The sequence below is a fragment of the Neomonachus schauinslandi genome, chromosome 13, assembly GCF_002201575.2.
Source record: "Neomonachus schauinslandi chromosome 13, ASM220157v2, whole genome shotgun sequence".
NCBI lineage: Eukaryota > Metazoa > Chordata > Mammalia > Carnivora > Phocidae > Neomonachus > Neomonachus schauinslandi.
Window position 1 is genome coordinate 91,433,672 of NC_058415.1, and position 20,427 is coordinate 91,454,098.

Consider the following 20,427-nt stretch of genomic DNA (forward strand, 5'->3'; position numbering starts at 1 on the left):
TGTGCTGTGGTTGTAGGAGTGAATAAGCCCCAGACCCCTCCCACCCCGAGTTGCCTGTCCAGCCAGGTGGTTGAGACATGTGTATGTGTGGTTACTGCCGGTCAGGCATTGCGCCAGCGAGGTGATGCAGTTTCCAAGTAGTATGCAGCCGCTTCTGGCTTTGGCGCATCCTGGAAGCCTCCCTGGAGGAGGTGGTGTTTGGGCTGGGCTTTAAAATATGAAGGAAACCAAAACTCACAGCTCTTCTCAAAGGAAGTCCTGTGGTTATTCAGTGTGACAGGATCAGGTGAGGGGGGCAGGGAGAGAGAAGGTAATAGAGCAAATGTTTTCCAGTTCCCTATAGAAAGGATCAGAGAGTATCAGAGTCACCCACATCGTGTATTTTACAAACCTGAATTTTTAAACTGGATTGGTGTGTTACTTTTAAATAACTAGCCATAAAATTCCAGGCATTTTAAAATGCTGCAATGAGTAATACCGGTTTTTCTCCTACTGGGAAGCCTTTCGGTTGTGCTCTTACTTTATTTTATTTGTGGGGGTGGAAGATGTACCGTAAGTGGTAGAAACCGCACTGTCATGTTCTCACTGACCGAGTCAGGCTATGTGTCATGCCCAAATGATTCTGTTCCGAGAAAGGGAGAGGGTTTTCAAAGGCAGCAGGAAATCAGATGTGAGGATTTGCGGTGGTCGTGAAGGTATCTTCCTCCCTGGTGATTGGATTAGATTCTGAGAAGGGGCCCAAACACCGCTGCACATCCTGAGCTCCATCCGCCTCCCCACCACCCCAAATGCACGTGCACAGATGCACCAGCCAGTTTCCCAGAAATAAAATGCCCTGGCAGGTGGCTGCACTGAAATGGTTTTCCTTTTAAGCTCTCTGGAATCCTGTTGAATATTAAAGTTCCATCTTGAGGCTAGACTCAATTCAGATCTGCCTGCAAAGATGTAGAACAGCGACTCTTCATTTGCTGGGTGATTGATTCCTGACTCTGTGCACTGAACGTGTGTGTTTACAGAACAGTCATCTACCTATGATACCGGGAGGTGTGATGGATGGTGCGCGAGATGGGGACAAGGGTTGATGCAGAGTCAGGGAGAGCAGTTTTCTTGTAGCTTGACTCCATGCTCCTGCCATCAACCTTCGCAGCAGGATGCCTGCGAAGACAGGAGACAGAGAGTCTCCACCTGGGGTGGGGGAAGCCCAAAAGCACTATTCATCCTTGTTGGTATTTATGCCTGCCTAACCGGTTTCATCCTGCAGAATCACAGTCCCCTCCCCTCTGACAAAATAAAGAAGAAAAAAAAAAAGTTACCCAAAGCCTTCTATGCCTGGAGCTGTGAGCTGGGGAGGACCCGAGGTTCCTGAACCCCTGATTTGCATCCCTGGCTGTAAGAGAAAGTATTCTGGAACATGGCAGAGGAAATGTTTACCAAACCAATTTGCTCTGTTTGGGGAGTTCTTGGTCATAACACTCCCCGCTGCTGGTGATTAACTAGTAAATAATGCATGGGCCGCCTCTGGTTCCCAGTGTGTTGGCTGTGTGGAAAAGGTCACTGTCGTGTATTAGGAGGCAAATAAGATGGGCGGGCACCTGCTGCAGCTCCTTTCTTGAACCTGTTGCCTTTTTGACAGGTGCAAAACATGTCTCAATCCATAGAGGTCCTGGACAGGCGGACTCAGAGGGACTTGCAGTATGTGGAAAAAATGGAGAACCAGATGAAGGGACTGGAGTCCAAGTTCAAGCAGGTGGAGGAAAGCCATAAGCAACACCTGGCCAGGCAGTTCAAGGTATGCGTGCTCCTTCCTCCTAGTGAGACTGGGTTTGGTTTCCCTTTGTGCTTTCCCCTTCCCCTCCAGAACTAGAAACTCGGGGCTGGGGAGGAGCCCAGCAGAAATTGCCCTTGGCCTTGCAAACGGCTGCCACCGTCCTTGGAAATGGAGAGGCACCCTGCCCTCGCCCTCGCTAGGCGAAAAACAGGGTCAAGGGGTGGACAGAGCGGCGGTTTTCAGCCCCCGTTAGCTTCCCAGGCCAGGGTCCCAGGACCTGGCTTCTGAAGCCAGGTCACAGATTAGCTGGGAAGGGACATGATTGGTCCTTGTCATTCTGCAGCTGCTATAGGTAAATCCCATTAGCCAAGGATTAGCTTAATTGATTAGAGCCATTTCTGAGCAGGGATCACTCGGGGCAATTTTTCACATCTGACCTAATTTAGCTATGACAGGGCACACTGTAGATTTGCAGGGAGGAAAGAGAGAGACACCAACATCTTTCTCACTTCCTGGTAAGTGTTTTTTTCTTTTTTTCTTTTTCTCTCTGGGTCACTCTGGACTTTAAAGCCAGAGTTTGACCTAAAATTATATATACATATATAGAAATATGTATATATACATATATATACACCTCTAGTTTACTCAGCTTCAAAATGATTAAATTGAAAAATTATATGCACCTTAATTAAGGTACACGTGCATGTTAATTAGCAATCTAGCCCAGATATAAATGAACAGGTCAAATTACACAGCCCTGCTTGACTAGAAATTGCTGATGCTCTGTCTTCCTGTCCTTTTTATGCTAATGTTTTCCTTTGATGTGCTCCCTGCATGAAGCAAGAAGTAATCCACTTTTAAAACCGATACATTATACAGACCAAACGGCAGGCTAACGAAGTAATAAATCTATATTATAAATAAAATAATAGCAGGCCTGATCCTATCGAGGAGCAATGAGCCAGTTGCTCACGTTGGAGGCAGGTGACTATGCTGTCCTTGCTTCTGACAACGTCATCGTGAATTATCTCAGAGAGAGAGATTTTTGACCCGCCTGACCAAAAAGAGTTTGTGTCTCTCCCTGAAAGGCCAGCATTCCCTTGTGCCATGCTAGAGTCCGATTCCTCTGAAGACGGGGGTCTCTTTAGCCGCCACGAGCTAGCTCATCTTTGCAAGCACTGTCCACACGGGCATCTCTCCCAGGTCCAAAATTTGGAGCAATATGGCCCCTGGGGAGGAAAAGCAACCCCTTGCCTCTGACCATGCTTTAATTGCATTGAGAATTTCACCAGGGATTGTGAGGGAATCTCTATAACTGTTCAAGCAGTTGGTTTAGACTAAATCTAGCAATGGAGTGTGATTTTTTTTTTAAGTGACCATGAAAATATTTGTCTATTAATGGCTGTCTGTTTAAGGCAGGCTAGTGAGGTAGCTCTTCAACAGTATTTCATTTTCTTGCTTGCAGGGCTAACTTAAAAGCGTTTTTTCAGTGCTGCAGTGACTGAAGAAGCAGTCCACTCCCATGTAACCATGACAGAGGGTCAGAGAGCTTTTGCACCATGCATTTTTACTATTATTTTCCAATACTTAGCACCATATCACTAAGGAACCTTGAACACAACCAGGATCCTCTTTTGCATGCGACTGTAGATGCATTCCATGGATAGTTTGAACCCTTGTCAATGCGTTTTTTGAAAAAGAAAAAAAAAAGAAACTGTGTGTGTGATTAAAAGCATGTAACCTTAAGATGTTGCATTCTAAACTGACAATAAAGACCTTTCCCAAATATGTTGGTGTTCTGAAGACTGTTTAATATGCTCTCCTAACTCTTTTGGGCCAGAATACATAAACCTGTAAATGAAACAGGGGTGTGCACATGCTCCCTCACCCGGGGAGAAGCCAGGCCAAGGCAGGGTGTTGCAAGTTTTTGCACGCAGAGCACTGAACCCAGCTTATTTTAACCTTGCAGGCGATAAAAGCGAAAATGGATGAACTTAGGCCTTTGATCCCTGTGTTGGAAGAGTACAAGGCCGATGCCAAATTGGTATTGCAATTTAAGGAGGAGGTCCAGAATCTGACGTCAGTGCTTAACGAGCTGCAAGAGGAAATTGGCGCCTATGACTACGATGAACTTCAGAGCAGAGTGTCCAATCTTGAAGAAAGGCTCCGTGCATGCATGCAAAAACTAGGTAGGACCAGAACCCTGCGGGGGCGTGGAACTGCACAGCCCACCTCCGCTCTCCTGCAGGCTTAGGGAGTGGTGCTGAAATGGACAGCGCCCGCCTGGCTTCAGGGAGGCCGCGGCTGGATTAGGGATTCTGGGTAGGGCTCCCGCTGGGGAGCATACAGAGAGGGCACTCGCCCTAGGGCACTGTGCAAAGGCCGGCTCGCAGACCCCGTGAAGTCGCACATCCGGAAAAGGGACCGGAAAAGGGACTCGATGCCACATACCATCTGCAGAGTATGTGTGAGTGGGTGTGTCTGTGTGTGGAATGGGTGTGTTTAGGACACGAGTTTAATAGGGCTGGAAACATACATCTCATATTCTCTCCAGGTTGGGAACAAGGGCTGACGAAACTCCCGAGATAGCGAATCATGCGTGGTTTGAATAAAAGAGGAAAGAAAATTCGGTCACACCACCATAGAGGACTTGCCATTCACAGCGAGAAAAGGCGTCAGTCCGTCCTAACAGCCTGGATGGAGGGAGCCTCTGAGCCCACAGGCTCCTCAACCCCATTGTTGCTTTCTGGGGAGGCACCAGATCTGGGGTTCCCCCACCATGGGGGGACCCCTCTAGATTCTGGCTTGTGCTTGAATTCCTGTTTGCCTTATCAACTTCCCTATTGGGTGCTCTCACAAATCGTGACTTGCTGGCGTCTGAGCCCACTCTCCTGCCACGTTTCCAATTTCCAGTTCATTCTTTGGTTTTCGTGTGAAGAGTAGCTGGCCCTTCTCACCTACTGGTTTTTGACACCAAGGTTGTTCATGTTCATACTGTATCCTTAGTGTACTTTAGGGTAATTTTTAGTGTAATTTTGGTTTATGAAGAAGTTTCCCTTAGGTTTTATCTGTTATTCTAACTTGATTCCCTCCCCACACCCCCCACATACACCCCAAATGCCTTCTCATAAACTTACAACATCCCAAAGTAGCAAATACTTTTAAAAATCCCTGGTGCCGTGAGGCAAAAGGGAGAGAACATCTGAAAGGCAAGGAAGTAGTCAGCCAGCCCCCGTTTGAGCAGGTCCAAACGTTCAGATTATCTCGAACGCTGCTCTAGGCCTCCTAGCAAAGGCAAACACTCGAAAGTCCCCCCAAGCCTGGGGAGGACAGTGAGAGGCGTTGGGAGTTTAATCTGGTTTAATGTGGGCACTTCTGCTGAGTCCCATGAGGGATTGTCTACTGCGTTTTTCCAGTGATGCGCTTCATGGCGCCCCTGTCCTGGTGTGTCAGGGCCTGGGGGACCCGGGACGGCCCCAGGAGGGGTCAGGGCTGGGCAGTCTCCACACCGCTTCCAGTTCTGACACTCCAGGGGTCGGTGTGATATTTAGAATGTTCACGTTTATGGGACTGTATTTATGACTACGGGTTATATAATTATTTCCGTTGGGCACAGGTTGGGGTTTCTACCCAGCATTAGACCACACGCTGACCGCCTCTCTCTGTCCAGACCCTCCACCCAGGGGTCTCAGCCTCTGAAGAATGAAGGGGTGAGGGGGCTTTTGGTTATTTTATTCCCCCCTACCCACCCCGGGATACAGACTGTGTATACCAGGGAGAAACTGAGATGGGGCCTCCATGCTTGCCCTGTAGGGGGTCAAGGAGCAAAGTGGAAATTCAGAGTGGAAAGTTACAAACGCTGAGAAGGCACAGGCCTCTCCCAGGGGGACACTGCCCCTCTTGGGACGAGCAGCCTTCCCATCAGAACCTGGCCTATTTTTAGAAGCTGCATCAATTTTCCTTGCGGCTTAGGATCTTGGGGCTTCTACACAGTTACCCTTGGGCCGCCGAGGTGGTTGATCTGGGAGTAAAGAGAGAGGATGACTCCCAGGGACCATGTGCTCTCCCATCGGGGTGCAGCCGTGTGGTCTTGCCTCTGGGTTTCTTTCTTCAGAAACACCTTGACTTGTAGATAGACCCACTGAATCGGAGTCTGTAGGGGGCCCAGGGATCTGCATTTAACCAACGGCTGGGTGAGTCACATGAACACCAAAGGGTGATAGCCCTCCGTCTGCGGCTGGCTGTAGTTAGGTATCACCCTGCGGCTGTGTGACTCTCCCCAGGCACTGACTGTCTCGAGGGCCAGCCACCTGTTTATCTGTACAGTGAAGGTGTAGGAGTCCCCACGCCCTGGGATCACCGTGAGAGTCCAGGGACACCTCATATCATGGCTCACACTATGCCTGGCAGAGTGGGGGGCCGCAGGGCCGGCCAGTCGGCAGCCAAGTAGGAAGTGATAGGTAGGCAGGTAGGCGGGCAGGCAGACAGATACAGTTGGTAGGTAGATGAACAGACAGGTAGGTGGGTAAGTGTGGGGGTAGATAAATAGGCAGATGACAGATTGAACATGGCCCCTCCCTCTCCTTAGGTTGCCATTCAAGCTCAATAACTTAAGGACCACATTCCTATCCTGTGGCTGCTTAATATGGTTTTTATTTCAGGCTTGCAAATGGGTACCATCTTAGCAGCCTCTTTGCCTGCTTGCAGGTTCCGGGAGCATAGAGCAGAGGAGCCTGCCTCCTGCCTGTGGGGGCCCCCCATTCCCTGACAGCTATGCCGGAGGCTGGGGCTCCTGCAGGACTTGGCCTCTCAGTACCCCCCAACCCTGCCCCCTCAGCGCCTTGGCTCCTTGGTCTGAAGTCTCACTGTTGGTCCCCGTTACCTTCCCGGTATAGACACTGCAGCCCCACCCCCCTGCCCCCGAAAACGTGCCCTCAATCAGGTCGCTCCTTGTGGCCACCTTCTCTTTAAGTTGACGTGGCTAGTAATTCCTGACCCCAAAACGTACGCAGAGAAAAACAAGGTTCCATTTGTTTTCTGTTTCTATTTGTAAAGATTGCTCTCTCAATGGGATTGTATGTTTTTCCCAGAGGCCCAGCCAGAATGACTCTGAAACTCCGTTTCTAAAACTGGAGGTGGGGCTCCGCATCTCTGGGCATCCTCTGCAAGAGAGGCGGCTTCTGACCGCTCCCCTGAGCTCCCCTTGTTCCCAGACAGGGGAGTGCCAGAGCTGCCCAGCGACCCTGTCCCCCAGGCTGGGGCCAGAGACTTCACAGTCACCCCCAGGGAGCCTACACAGTCAGATGACCCAGCAGCTAAAGCAACTGAGCCAGAGACTCGGGATCCAATACAGAATGCTCTTCATACATCAGCGTGTCCTGAGCATCCTGTTAGCTTCAGGCCTCAATTTTCCTGTCTGTAAAATGGGGGCGAGGGGGGATTAGCTGAGTTTTAAGCCTTCCCCCAGTGGGAAGGAAGTGCCCAGACACCCAGAGCCAGGCATCGGAATCTCTGGGGGTCTTCTTGTTCCACTGAGAACACACGTGAATGAAGCCCGTGGGCTTCAGCGTCAGCGGCCCCACCAGCCCGGGGTCCACGTTGCTAATGGTCAGGGTGTAGACTTCTTTGCCAGTTTGGGATGTCAGGGCATGGTGCTTTGCCTTGGCACCATATCCTGGGCTCTCTCTCCTGGGGGAGGCAAGTCTGAAGCCCCCTTCCTGTTCTCTAGCCCTTGAGATACAGCAGGTTCAGGAAGGCAGAGGGATTGGCCCTGACCTGCTCCCAGGGACCTGAAGGGGCAGGGGGAGGGAGTTGCTGCTGGCAAGGGGGATGCTGAAAATAGCACGAGCGGGTTTTGCATTCAGTGGAGGATTGAGATGCCTCTGCCTGCAGGAGACCCCACGGGAAAGAAACCAACCCACAGCTAAAGTGCTGCTCGTGTGTTGACCTGAGTGGGATCCTGGCAGGGCAGGCTTCCCTTTCTGGAGTCCTCCCAGGAGGTGCTCAGGATCGTGCCTGGTGAGAGGTCTCCGGGCGCCTGCCCTGCCCTGCCCATGCGGAGGGGAGATGAGTCACCCCCCCCCTTGGTGCCACTCCCAGTCTCTGGCTCTGCTTTGTCCTCAGGTTCTTCCAGCTACGAGGACATGTGCCTGCCCAAGCTCCCAGCTTTGCAAACGGTTCCCAGTCCATGAGGGATAAAAGCTGGGACCACGGGAGACCAAAAGCTGAGGGCCCAGCCTGCCTGCTATGGGGCTCTCGGGCCCTCGCTCTGGTCTCTGGCCTGGTTCCTTGGTGGGCATGTCACCCTGGGCCTGCTCAGGGCTCCCTGTGGAGACTGTCCCAGCTGTTGTTCAGAAGTGGATTCCTTCTAGGAATAGCAAGAGGCAAATGATTTCATCTGCAGGGCACTGCTTTGTCCAGGCTCCCGGCTTTGCACGGTGTCCTCCCTCCTGACACCCGTCCTGGGCTCTGGTCCTGGGCTCTGGAAGAGGGTGAGGGCGGCCAGGCCCTCCCAGCTGGGTGCTCTGGCCCTGGAGCTCCACCTCCTTTGGGCTGCACCTGCGCAGGGGCGCTCTCCCAGCCTCCTCCCCTCCTTACGCACATCCTGAGCCCTCGTGACAGAGAGGGACACTTTCCTGAACTGAATGTGCCAAGACTCCTCCATGAGGCTCTGCCATGGGGCTTTTTTAGATCCTGTCATCTCCTGAGGTCTTGGCAGAACCAGTCTGGACAGGGAACCAAAAATAACTCCCTGACTCAAGCGGGGGGGGCAGCCTCCAGCCCGGTAGGCCCTGGAGACCTGAGGCTGCAGCCAGTATTTGGAAGAGCAGGGCATGCGGAGGGGACCAGCCGGACCCTTCTCTGCACGCTCTGATCCATGATTTCAAGGCTCCCTTCAAGGGGCTGGGGAGGCTGGTGCTCCGCCCTCGGAGCTGGGGAGCACCTGGGTGAGGGGGGTGCAGACCTCAGCCCGGGGAGGGCAGGCTCTGCTGCAGAGCATCCCCCTCCAGATCAGACCTGACCTGCAGCCTGTTTCCCGCAATGGCCGGCTCCCCTGCTCTGCTCTAGGCCTGAAGGCCCCCAGTGGGCAGGACGCAGTGGGGTGGTCCGAGGCAGCCCCGACCCCGACTTTTCTCCACATCCTCAATCTGAATCCACAATCACGGTTGTGCTTCTGCCTCCACTGAGCACTGCACCCACGTCAGGCACCCTTCTAGAAGCTCCCCTTGCTTCGGCCCCCATGGCTGCCCTCTGGGCTTATGGAAAAGGCCAACTGTCTGTGCCACACTCGGACAAGGGTGACCCTGCTTCACCTCCCGTCCCCTCTGCTGGGGCCAGTGGCGAAGGACATCGTGAGGGTTTTCTGAGAGATGAATCATTTTACCTCTGAGTACCTGAGAGATGATTCACTCACTCATTCACGGACAATTCCATGGGCAGAGCCTTGGGGAAACAGCAAGAGAGGACAACAAGCTTGTAGCCTGGGGCAGCAAGACCTGGACGCTGACATGTGTGTCCAAGGCCGCAGGACATGTGTGGTCACTGGCATGAGTCGGTGAGGACAGGGTGGGTGGGGTTCCGAAGGTAAGGTCTTGGGAAGAGGCTTGGGTTTGGGCCAAGCCGTAGAGGACAGGTGGGAGGGCGGGCGGAGGACGTGCCAGGTGGAGGATCAGCCAGAGCAAAGGCGTGGAGGTGGGAAGGGCCAGGCACCTGCGCCGAGCTGGGGCCCTGGCCCAGCATCTTCACCTGCTGGGTGTGATATGGAGGACAGACATCTGGTCTCCTTCAGGGAGGTCTCCAGCACAGGGGGCTGTGGCCACACAGTCTTGGCCAGAAACTCGGCTGACTCAGCATCATGCTGTGCAGTGCCTGATCCCACGGTGTGCTGTTGGATGGAAAACCCACGCACCCCCGGGCTCCCTAAGCCTTGACACACTTGGGGTCGATGGCTCCTCCTTCCGGGCTGCCGGCAGGACCCCTGTCCCCTGGCTCAGCGGTGGGGACGCTGTTGGTGGCTGGAGGTGGCCCTTGTCAACATCTCCCGATTCCCACTCAGTTCAGAGAAGCTGCTGTCTCCTGGGGGCAGCCCCTGGGGCCCCCAGGTCATAGGAGCCAAGAGAGTGCAGGGGGACACCAGCCTTGAGCACTCCCTTTTTCTTCCAGTCCCTGTAGACACTGGCAAACCTGGGACCTTCCTCCAGTCCCCCTTGTCCTCCCCCGGATGGGGGGCTTATGCACGGGGCCCAGCAAACTTGCTGTGATTCTCAGCAGGGACCTAGACCACCTGCAGACCTGCCACCAGCCCCACGAGCAGTGACTCGTGCCAGGAAGCCGCGGGCTGTGAGGGGACAGTATTTACGTGGGAGAGCACACCATTGCTCCTGAAAGTGGAACAGACAGGAAATCCGTCTGGAGAGGGGAAGGGATAGGCTGGTAGAAATAGGTGTGGACCCAAGGCAGCGACTGGTCATGAGCAGGGCGGCGCCACTGATGGGGATTTGGGTGCAGAGCCAGCCCCCCCCCCACCATTCCTGCCTGCAGGCGGCCAATATCCCTCCCCGCGGCCTCCGCGCTCCCGCCAGCACAAAGAAACGGGACGCCAGGCACTGGGCTGGGGTGTCAGGGGTCTCTCTTTGCAGCCCAGCGTGATGATGCTAATGCAGATACTCACCCCACTTTTTCTTAGAGAGAGACCAGCTTCTGAGGCCTGGCCCGCCCTCCACTCTGCGGGATTATCCCGGCTAAACTGTGTCCCCGGGTTAAGTCACTGACAATCTTCTGAAAGCACCCGGATCTTCTTGGGACCTTGCTGACTGCACTGTGTCCACCTGCTGATCCCACTCCTAGGGTTCAGGAACACCTTGCCCTCCAGGCTGGCTGGGATTCATTTATTCTGGAAGACCTAAGTGGCTGTGGAATCTTTGCTGGGCCTGCAGGTGCAGCCTGGCAGGCCCCCGGGGCTGTGGGAAGGGCGCTGGGAGGGGCGCTGGGCTGCAGAGAGCGCTGAGTCCCAGGCTCCCCTGTGCAGAGTGCTGGCGTGGCTCTGAGTCCCTCTCTTCCTGCAGGCCTCCATCTGTGAGACGGGCGGCACCGAGGCCACATCTGAGGCCCCGTCCCTCCTGCTGCCCTGCTCTGTCAGTGCTTCCAGAGCCCCCGCTCTGCAGCCACAGGGTTCCCCCCAGGCAGAAGGGACCTTCTCCCCCTGCCCCTGCGGGAGACGCTCACAGGCTCTCCAGGGAAGGAGCGGGCCTTTCCCCTAGTCCGGTTCTAACTGGCCCAGGGGCGTGGGGCTCTTCCCAGAGAGGTGCCTCGGGACCCAGGTGGTGCACGGAGTCTTGCAGGGAGCCTAACAGGACAGAGAGTGAGGCAGGGGGGTGGGGGTGTCGCTCTTCCCTCTCCCTCTCCCCGTCCACCCTGGCCTCAGGGGCTCTGTTTGCGGGACCAGGGGAGCTTCTCGGGACTTTGGGGCTGGGGGTATCACCAGGAAGAAGAGGGGCAAGAGCAGCTGTTAGGCAGACACCCCGACCAAGAGGAGCAGAGGGGACCCACATCCTCCTGCAGTGGGTGGTCGGGGTCGGGCCAAGGGACTCACTCTTCCGCACTACGCATTGTCTTTCAGCCTGTGGCAAGCTGACGGGCATCAGTGACCCCGTGACCGTCAAGACCTCTGGCTCAAGGTTCGGGTCCTGGATGACAGACCCTCTGGCCCCAGAAGGTGATAACAGGGTAAGTGCCCCTCCACCGGGCCTGGGCCTGAGGGTGCCGTGGGCCCCCCTGGGGCCATCCCCCGAATGTCTGGCCCTCACTCCAATGCCCGCATGCCCACCTACGCCAAAAACCACCCCAGCAGTTGTGGCTGGAGCACAGCTGGGCGACCCTGGGGTTTGTTCTCCCAGCAGCTTTGGGGAGGGTCTCAGGTCCTGGCCAACGTCCCTGTGCTAACACGGAGTCACAGACCGCTGGGATGGGGCCCAATGTGGGAAGGATGGTGGCGACTGTCAGAGCAGGTGGACCCCTGCAAAACCCTCCCAGGCTCCACTCTGCCTCCCTGGCTGGAGGGCAGGGGAGGGGAGCTCCCAGACACTCCCAGCCCCATCCCTGCTCCAGGAGGAGCATCCTGTGAGGCCTTCCTTATTTTAATGGCATCTCATTTGTATTTCATTTGGTATTCTTTTCAACGCTGATGGAAACGCATGTTCCTTTTTGATTTAGGGAAGAGGCCCTGTTCTTTTTTTCCCAGACATTTCCCCCCTGGGGAAAAACTCAGAAAAGGAGAGAAAAGCAGGGCCTGGGTTGTGTCTTGTGAGCCCCTTTGGGGGTGTGGGGGTGAAGGCCGCCGGCTGAGCGCCGGGACACCTGGACAGGGCTGTTCGGGGGCGCTGAGAGCCTCCACCAGAGGAAGACCCTCCTGGGGCTCTCAGGGGAGGAGGGACACGTCTGGGCACGTGTCCTCTGGCGATGCGCCCACTTGCTGGCTATGCCCCGGAGCGTGAACAAGCCAGAAGTCTGGGGCGACTCCTACCCACCCCCTGGCTTTCAGGGGCTGGCAGGACGTTTAGAAACTGATCACTTTTTTTAAAAATCTCTGCTCTTCCTTGGGGCAGGATTGAGAGAGGGGCTTCTGGGCCTTGTCTGGAGGACTCTTAACAGGAAAGGGGGAGGTCGCTTCCTCTCCCTGGAGATTTCTGGTCCCTGCAGCGCCCCTCCCCCACTGCCACACCTGCCCGGCAGCAGGAAGCAGCATCTCTTGTATTTTGGAAGTGAGGCGGCCCCACACTTTCTCCTGGGGAAGGTGGGGGGGGGGCAGTGACCACAGGCCCCGTGGCGGCCACCATCTCTCTGTCCACCCTCCCAGCCTCTCCCCAGAGCAGCTCACTCCAGCCTCGGCTGCAAAGGATTCTGGAGGGCCCGGCCCGGGACCCGGGACTGCAAACCCGGGATGGGAGTGCGGACAGGTGTTTGGGGGGTGGTTTCTGTTTATTTTCTGAGTCGGGACAGTTAGCTGGTGCTTGCAAGTTCTCTGACAGTCTAAGGGGCTAATTGCAATCCCGACTGGTCTTCTGGTCCACATCGCCCGTGGCGAGCCCCAGCTCTGTTCTGGGTTTGCTGACGGTGAGACCGCAGGGTTCGGCGCAGGCACAGCTGAGCCCTCTGTGTGCGCGGTGATCCGTTCGCACGAGAGGTGCTGGTGGTAGCGCCGAGACCCCGTCCCTGGCCCTCGGTGGCGCGCTCTGCGTGCCTGTCCTGATTGGGTGTCCAGCGACCCTCCGGCGACCTGCCAGTGTGGAGGTCTCCTGCTTACCCCGGCTGTTCGATGAGAAAACCCCGGTCCCGTCTCGTGCGCACAGTCAGTGGTTTCACTAAGTGTCTACAGCAGGTGCCCCGAGTTGCCCTGTCCCCCTCTCCTGCGGGCAGTCTGCCTGCCCACCACGCGCGCCCCACACACCTGGGTCTGGGGGCTTGCGCCCGCACCCGACACTGCTCACATGCCTCTGGCCCCCGCTGTGGTATCGCCTTCCTTTGTTGTAAAGAGCGATGCTCAAGAGATCCCCTTCTCAGATCCCAAGTATTGGGGCTCCTGGAAGCCCGGGTGTTTGCCCCGAACGGGGAGGGTGTCGGTTTGCAAAGCTGTCGAGGGGTGGTGGATGCTCTTGATAACTGGACGCCTGTTTTCTGCTTCGTGACTGGATCAGTCTCCAGAAAAGGAGGCCCCGGGGATGGACGGAGCGTGCGGAGAGGGGGCAGCGGGAGGAGGCTTAGGTTGGGGCGGGGGGGCTGCTGACAAGGGGAGGGGGGGCGAGCTCGCGGGCAGGGACACTGGGCAGCTCTGCCCCACGCCCGTGTGGTTCGGGCCATTCCAAGCAGTGCGCTCAGCATGGCCACCTCCAGCTCCCAGCCCGCTGAGGGACGCGCCCCGGGGCCCTGCCACTGATCTGGAGGAGAGCTGTTTTGTTTTGACCGTTTTCATTCTCCCCTCCCAGTTTGGTCACACACGCAGGAAACCAGTGCCTTGTTCCGAAGGGAAACAAGAATCCGTGTTGGCTTCGGGGCAGGCTGCCACGGGGTGTGGTCAGAGGCGCGTGGCCAGAGGCCGGGGGCAGGGAACGCTGCACAGGGGGTGCCGGGTGGGGGGCCCGTCTGGGGGCTGCAGAGGAGCAGGTAGAGCTCACGGCTTCCCGACGCCTTTGCGCTGAGCTGCTGGAACAAGGTCAGCTCGGGATGCCTTGGCACCCTTCCTTCCGCGACTCGTTTGTTAAGCACCAGCTGCGTGCCAGGCTCTACGCTGGACTCACGTGCTCTTCCACTGTGTCCAGAAGCTGCCTTCTCCCAGTGGTGACCGGTCCACGTGCTTCTGATGGTGCTGGGGCTGTGGAAGCTCTCACCCCTGATGCCAGGCTGTGCCCACCCCCCAGGAGACCGTCCTCCCTGACTCTGGCTGGGGTCCACGACACCTTCCCTCCTGTTGGCTGGCTTCGGCTATAGACGTCCCAGGCCAGCTAGCATCAGCCCCTCATGTCTACGACTCTCCTCTTCTTAAGACGCCACTCACTGGATTTAGGGCCCACCCTAATCCATCTCGAGATCCTTAATGACATCTGCAAAGCTCTCTTTTCCAAATAAGGTCACATTTACAGGTTCCTGGATGTGGACATATCTTTTGGGGGGCCACCAATCACCCCACTACAAAATTGAGACCTCCGTGCCTGGGGGTAGAGGGGGTGTAGGAAACGCCCTCCAGGAAGTGAGCGTGATCAGTGGAGAGAGGGGGCATTGTGGTGGGAGCGGCAGGTGGGGGGCACAGAGGTGTCTGAGAGCCAGGGACTTGGCCTGGCAGGTGCAGAGGCAGCCGGATGCTGCAGGGAAGAGCCTGGAACTGAGGAGTCAGGTTTACAGAGGAGCGATGGTCTGGATCGCAGTTCTGGAAGGCTCAGTCAGGCGGCACCAGGCCCAGGGGCCAATAGGGAGTTGATAGCGTAACCGAGCACAAGGGGGCATGGGCTCCAAGCCAGAGGGTCCAGCCTTGCCTGCACATTGGAATCACCTGAAGCTTTCACCAACACGCATGCCTGGCTCTGTCCCTGGAGTCCGACGCGATTGTTCTGGGAAGTGAGTGTGCCCGGGGCTCAGAGGGCAACCAGGTTCCAGGCTCTAGGCGTTCAGATATGGGGTTTCTGGGCCAGGCCAGAGAATCGAGGGGGTCCTCTTTGGGGTGATGGGATTCTGTGTGAGCCTTGGGACTTGGACAGGAGGGGAGGGAGAGGCATTCCGATCCGGAGATCCCGGTAAGCCCAGAGGGGGTGCCCACTGGGAGGGAAGGGGTGCCTTATCTCAGGGCCCTTCGGGGCTCGATACTGTGCCTTCTTTGCACAGAGGGGCTTTTCAATGATGTCTTACAGCCGCCGGGCCAAGAGCTGGTCGTTAAACATTTAGTGCCTTGTGCTGGCTTTCCCTCCCAGCCTAAATTGCATTTTCCAAAAGCGTTGTGCCCTGCGTCTGATTTGCTACTTTCCGGGAAGAAGAGGCAGTTTACAAATCCTGAGCAATTTGGTGACCATTTCACCCATCTCTGCCCACAGGAGGGAGGCACCGGACCCTGGGGTTCCCCAGTGTCACAGGCCCACTGGTGGGGGAGGATATGTTTATGCACATTCAGGAGTGCTCTCCGTGCTGAGCGGGAGAGAGGCAGCCCCTGTAGGCATGGGTCAGGAGAGGGTTCCAAGGGGGGGATGTGGTTGAGCCGGGTCTTGGAAGAAGCAGTGAGCTCCCCATCTCAGGAGAGAGCCAAGTGCAGGCAGGAGGGCCAGTCCTTGGCAGCGTGATCATGGCCCCCAGGACCCCTGGCAGCCCAGCATTCGCCCGTTCCAATCCGAGACCCGCATCACTGTGGGTTGCTCTGTGGGGGGCTAAGGGTAATAAAAGCCTCAAAAGAGACCCAACTTAAAAAAAAAAATCTCATTAAAAACAAAAAGCGCATCTGCCTCTAAGCATCCAAATAGGTGCCTCAGGAACAAGGTTAGGATTTTTTTTTAATTTTTAACGCATGTGTAATGCTGTGTCTGAAAGCCCCGCATCCTTAATCTCTCCCGCAGCCAGCAGAACCCTGATGGATAAAGCAGCTGTCTTATTGCCAGACAGATGCACTGGGGATGGCGTTAGCCCGGCAGATTTTCCTCTGAGTAACTGCACTGCTTTCTAATTTGCTCCCATATTGGTTGAAAATGACTAAAGCATTTTGTACAAAGTCTAGACAGTTTTCAAGTCAACTGGCATTTAAGCAATAATCGGAAATCTCTTCCTCTGTAACCCCAAACGTGGGCCACCACTGGGTTTGTTATCTTGGTGGCTTGTGACCCTTGGGGCCCTTCATGAAGCCCTCGTTCTTCTTGGAGAAGCAGCGCAGGGGTTGGGGGCGACCGTGATTCCACGTGTAGCGCCCCAAATGTCCCATTAATGCCTTTCTGCCTGGCAGACAGGACGCCCCAGTCCGGGCTGCCGTCCTGGTGCCCTTGGCTCTGGGTCCCCACGCCACAGGAACTGCCTGGGGCTGTGAGCGTTCCCCTCGTCCAGCGCCGTCTTGCTGGCTTGGGGGTTCATATGCTGATGGAGTTCCTTCCTTCCCCAAATAAGTGGGAGCACCTGCTGTGTACCGGCCAGGGAGAGCGCAGTGAACCCCCAGCCTGGACGCAGCCCAAGCAGAGGGGACCGGGGGCGGTTCTGTTGCCGCCCACTTCCCTGACCTGCAGGGGTGGCTACAGCCCCAGACCCCCTTTCCAGAGTGTGCCTCCCCATCCTTTCTCCTCACTGGACCCTTCTTTCCTGGCGGGACAGTCCTGTCCCCTTTGACGAGTACCCTGGCGGTTTGGGGGAAGGACGTGATGTTGCCTGGTCTTCGTTATCCTCCCCTGGTTCTTTCGGCTCCTTCTTGAGGCGCCGGGCCGCTGCAGAGTCGATTAGACTCTGAGTCTGAGCGGCGAAGCCCCGTGGGGGGAGCCCCGCCCGTGTCCCCCAGAGCCGCTAACGGGTGCGCGCTCTCTCTCTCTCCCCCCTCGCAGGTGTGGTACATGGACGGCTATCACAACAACCGCTTTGTCCGCGAGTACAAGTCCATGACTGACTTCATGACCACGGACAATTTCACGTCCCACCGCCTCCCGCACCCCTGGTCCGGCACAGGGCAGGTGGTCTACAACGGCTCCATCTACTTCAACAAGTTCCAAAGCCACATCGTCATCCGGTTCGACCTGAAGACGGAGACGATCCTCAAGACGCGCAGCCTGGACTACGCCGGTTACAACAACATGTACCACTATGCCTGGGGCGGCCACTCAGACATCGACCTCATGGTGGACGAGAACGGGCTGTGGGCTGTCTACGCCACCAACCAGAATGCCGGCAACATCGTGATCAGCAAGCTGGACCCCGTGTCCCTGCAGGTGCTGCAGACCTGGAACACCAGCTACCCCAAGCGCAGCGCCGGCGAGGCCTTCATCATCTGCGGGACTCTCTACGTCACCAACGGCTACTCGGGGGGCACCAAGGTCCACTACGCCTACCAGACCAACGCCTCGACCTACGAGTACATTGACATCCCCTTCCAGAACAAGTACTCGCACATCTCCATGCTGGACTACAACCCCAAGGACCGCGCTCTGTACGCTTGGAACAACGGCCACCAGATCCTCTACAACGTCACCCTCTTCCACGTCATCCGGTCCGATGAGTTGTAGTGGTCTCTGCCTGGAAAGCCCGGGGGCCAAGGCCTCCCCCACGCGGACATTCCTGCGGAAGAGCTGCCAAAATTACCAAACGATACTAATAATACTAATTTCAGAACAGCAGCTGCAGCGTGGGCTCTGGCACCGCGTGGCGGCGTCACCTCCGTGCGCTTCTGGTTCGAGTGAGAGGGCGACACACTTGGGAAGAGACCCCCCCCACCCCCGTCTTTGCAGCTGGAACTGCAGTCCAGGGATCCCTGGTCCCCTCCCCCGCCCCCCACCCGGCCCCCTTTCTGGTCAAATAACCTACAGAAGTAAGGCAACGACTGTTGGCCAGTTCTCGCCCGAGAACAACCACTGTTAGGTCGCATGGACATTTCCCCTAGATCGTGCTCAGCTCCCGTGGGCGTGCCTGCTGTATCCCATCGAGGGCCCGTGGGCCGGCCATGCTCGGCGTCCGCAGGGGCCGCGACGGCGAGTGTAACTCATCCATCACACCTGCTGTCTCTCGACCGCGTGTCATGTCATAGCTGAGCTGCGCCGAGGCTCCGCGTCCCCACGGGCCCGTGTGCAGTGCCTGCCGCCAGCGGCCGCACGTGTGGCGTGGACGGCGGCAGCGCCCACCTGTTCGAGCTCGCGTCCCCCGTAGATCTGTCGTGCCGCGTCTGTCTGTCGTTTCCTTGAGGTGGTAGCTCTGTGTGTTCAGTTGATGCAATGAATGTTGTAAATGCCGTGCTGTAGTTTGGATTTAATAAGTGGATGGTTTTTGTTTCTAAAAAGAAAAAAAAAAATTCAGTGTTCACCCTTAGAAAGAGGTAATCAAGTTCATGTTGATAATAAAGGAATTGCTCTCTTCTTGTTAAATTACCTAAATAATGTAACCGCGGATGGGAAGGGTTTATCTAGGGAAACTCTGTTTCCGCTGGGAAAGCGATGATCCCGAGGACAACCGGGTGTGGGGAGTACAGTTCGAAGTCAAAACGAGGGGAACTTTGTACCGTCCAGTTACCGAAGGAACAATAAAGATATTAGGAGATGTCTTCGCTTCACTTGTCATTTCTGAGGTTTTCAAGATGATGGGGCCTTGCAGAGCCCTGCGGATGTGTCCCAGAGTCCGGGTAGGGCTCTCCCAAGAGGCCACATCCGGGACACGTTCTCCACCGGGTCCCCAACCCCCATGCCCCAGAAATCAGAGGACCAGCCTGGGACTCCACACCCCCTGGGGTGGACGTGAACCCGAGGCCGCATCCCCGGAACCCCACCTCACTCTGCCGTGGAGGTCTCCTCCAAGGGCACCTCTGGACGGGGTCTGGGACAGGCACCCACCGGAGATGTGGCAGGTGCACCCATGGAGAAGATGCTGACGGGTCAGCGGAGGTAAACCAGGCCCTCCTTGGCCGGCTGGCTCAGTGGGGCTGTGGTGGGTCTGAGAGGTCAGCGGCCGGCCCTCTCTGGGACGCGGGTCCCCAGGCCTTGGACACAGAGAACCTCGCTCATCCATGGGGCCGGGACCAACTCACAGGCTGTGCCCTTCGATGAGGAGCCCCCTCCCCCAATCCTTTCCTGTTTTCTGGTTACTGCTGGCCCCTCAGCGTCCTTCTGCCGGGGAGCTCAGGGATACCCTGAACAGTGACATCAGGAGAGGAGGGGCGGGCAGGGGGAGGGCTGGGCCTTAATTAGAGCCTCGTTAGCTGGCCATCCCCCGTGAGCAAAACGGCTCTCCCACGTCGGCAGGATGAGCTTGCAAGTAAAGCTTGTCCAAGGGGGAGACCAGTTCACACTTTTACGTTCTTACAAATTTTCTCAGAGTGAGGGGTCCAAACTCTTCCCCCTGGGAGTTGGGAGCTGGTTACTCGAGGAAAAGCCCCGAGTTTCAGTAAAGCCACAGTTCCATCCACAAGGCCACTGGGGCCAGTGTGATGGGGACCCAACCAAGCGCATCGGGCAGGGGCTGCCCTGTAATCGCAGCTCCAAGTTGGGCCGATTTCTTCCTACTTCTCCCGAGTGACAGGGGGAAGAGCAAACGTGCACATAGATGCCTGCTCTGAGTTCCAGAAAAAAAATAATGACCCCAGAGGTCCAGAATGGATTTGCTGTCTTGGACTGCGTATTTGCTAGGGAAAATATGCCTCCAGGATATTAAATACACAAGAGAAATGGTTCTATCCGGAGAGGAAATAAAACAAGCGGCCGGCCACTAAATCTCCCAGATTCCAATAACTGGATATATTGGCTGATGGCAGAACATCTGTGGATGAATTTTCTTTATTAAAAATCTGGCTTGGAATCAAACCCATGGTTCTTTGGGGGAAGACGAGGAGGTCAGGGCATGAGGCACTCAGTTCTGAGCGCGGCTGGGTCTGGGGCTTTCCCCATTTCTGAAAGTCACCTCTGGAAGGAAGTCCAAGAGACTGTTGACCCCACACGCAGGTGTCCGTGGACCGTGCTGTGGCTCCTTCAGATCCCCAGAGCCCGTGCAGAACTTACACGAGGCCCCACGAGGAGCCCTTCTCCCTGCCCACGCTGGAGGGGGGCAGCTCCTATGGGTGCGGCGGGCTCTTGGGAAGCGTGGGGTCCCATGCAGATGCCAGGCTGCATCTATGAGCAGGGCCCGAAATGAGGGGCAGCGGTGATTACAGGGCGCTGAGCACAAAAGACGGGTGGGAGATTGTTGTTTTATTGGAACATTTAACTGAATTCCATTTGAAGGTTACAAGCGGTCGCTTGAGCAAAGACCACGTTAGGTGCCGACGGAGCACACGTCCCACCCCCATGCGCCCCTCCGACTTCACACCACCCCATGGAAGAGGCACCACTCCCTGTCCCCAGATCGGGGAACTTGGGCTCCAGAGGCCCAGCCATCTCTCGGGGCAGCTGAGCTTCCAACCCATGAAATAGCGTCCATGTCCACACGACGGCACGGGCTGACACGGAGAGGCGTCA

At 56.3% G+C, this 20,427-nt stretch overlaps 1 protein-coding gene across 3 annotated transcripts in view; it reads left to right on the forward strand.

Moving 5' to 3' along the window:
- OLFM1 (olfactomedin 1) overlaps positions 1-18,514 on the forward strand; it is a 35,557-nt gene extending 17,043 nt beyond the window's left edge. For all 3 annotated transcript variants that reach the window (XM_044920372.1, XM_021691206.2, XM_044920371.1), the window contains exons 3-6: positions 1,634-1,789; positions 3,738-3,957; positions 11,388-11,494; positions 16,822-18,514. In XM_044920372.1, the coding sequence (XP_044776307.1) occupies positions 1,634-1,789; positions 3,738-3,957; positions 11,388-11,494; positions 16,822-17,496 (1,158 nt within the window). In that variant the 3' untranslated portion in view covers positions 17,497-18,514. The remainder of the gene's footprint in view (positions 1-1,633; positions 1,790-3,737; positions 3,958-11,387; positions 11,495-16,821) is intronic.
- The last annotated feature ends 1,913 nt before the right edge of the window (positions 18,515-20,427 follow it).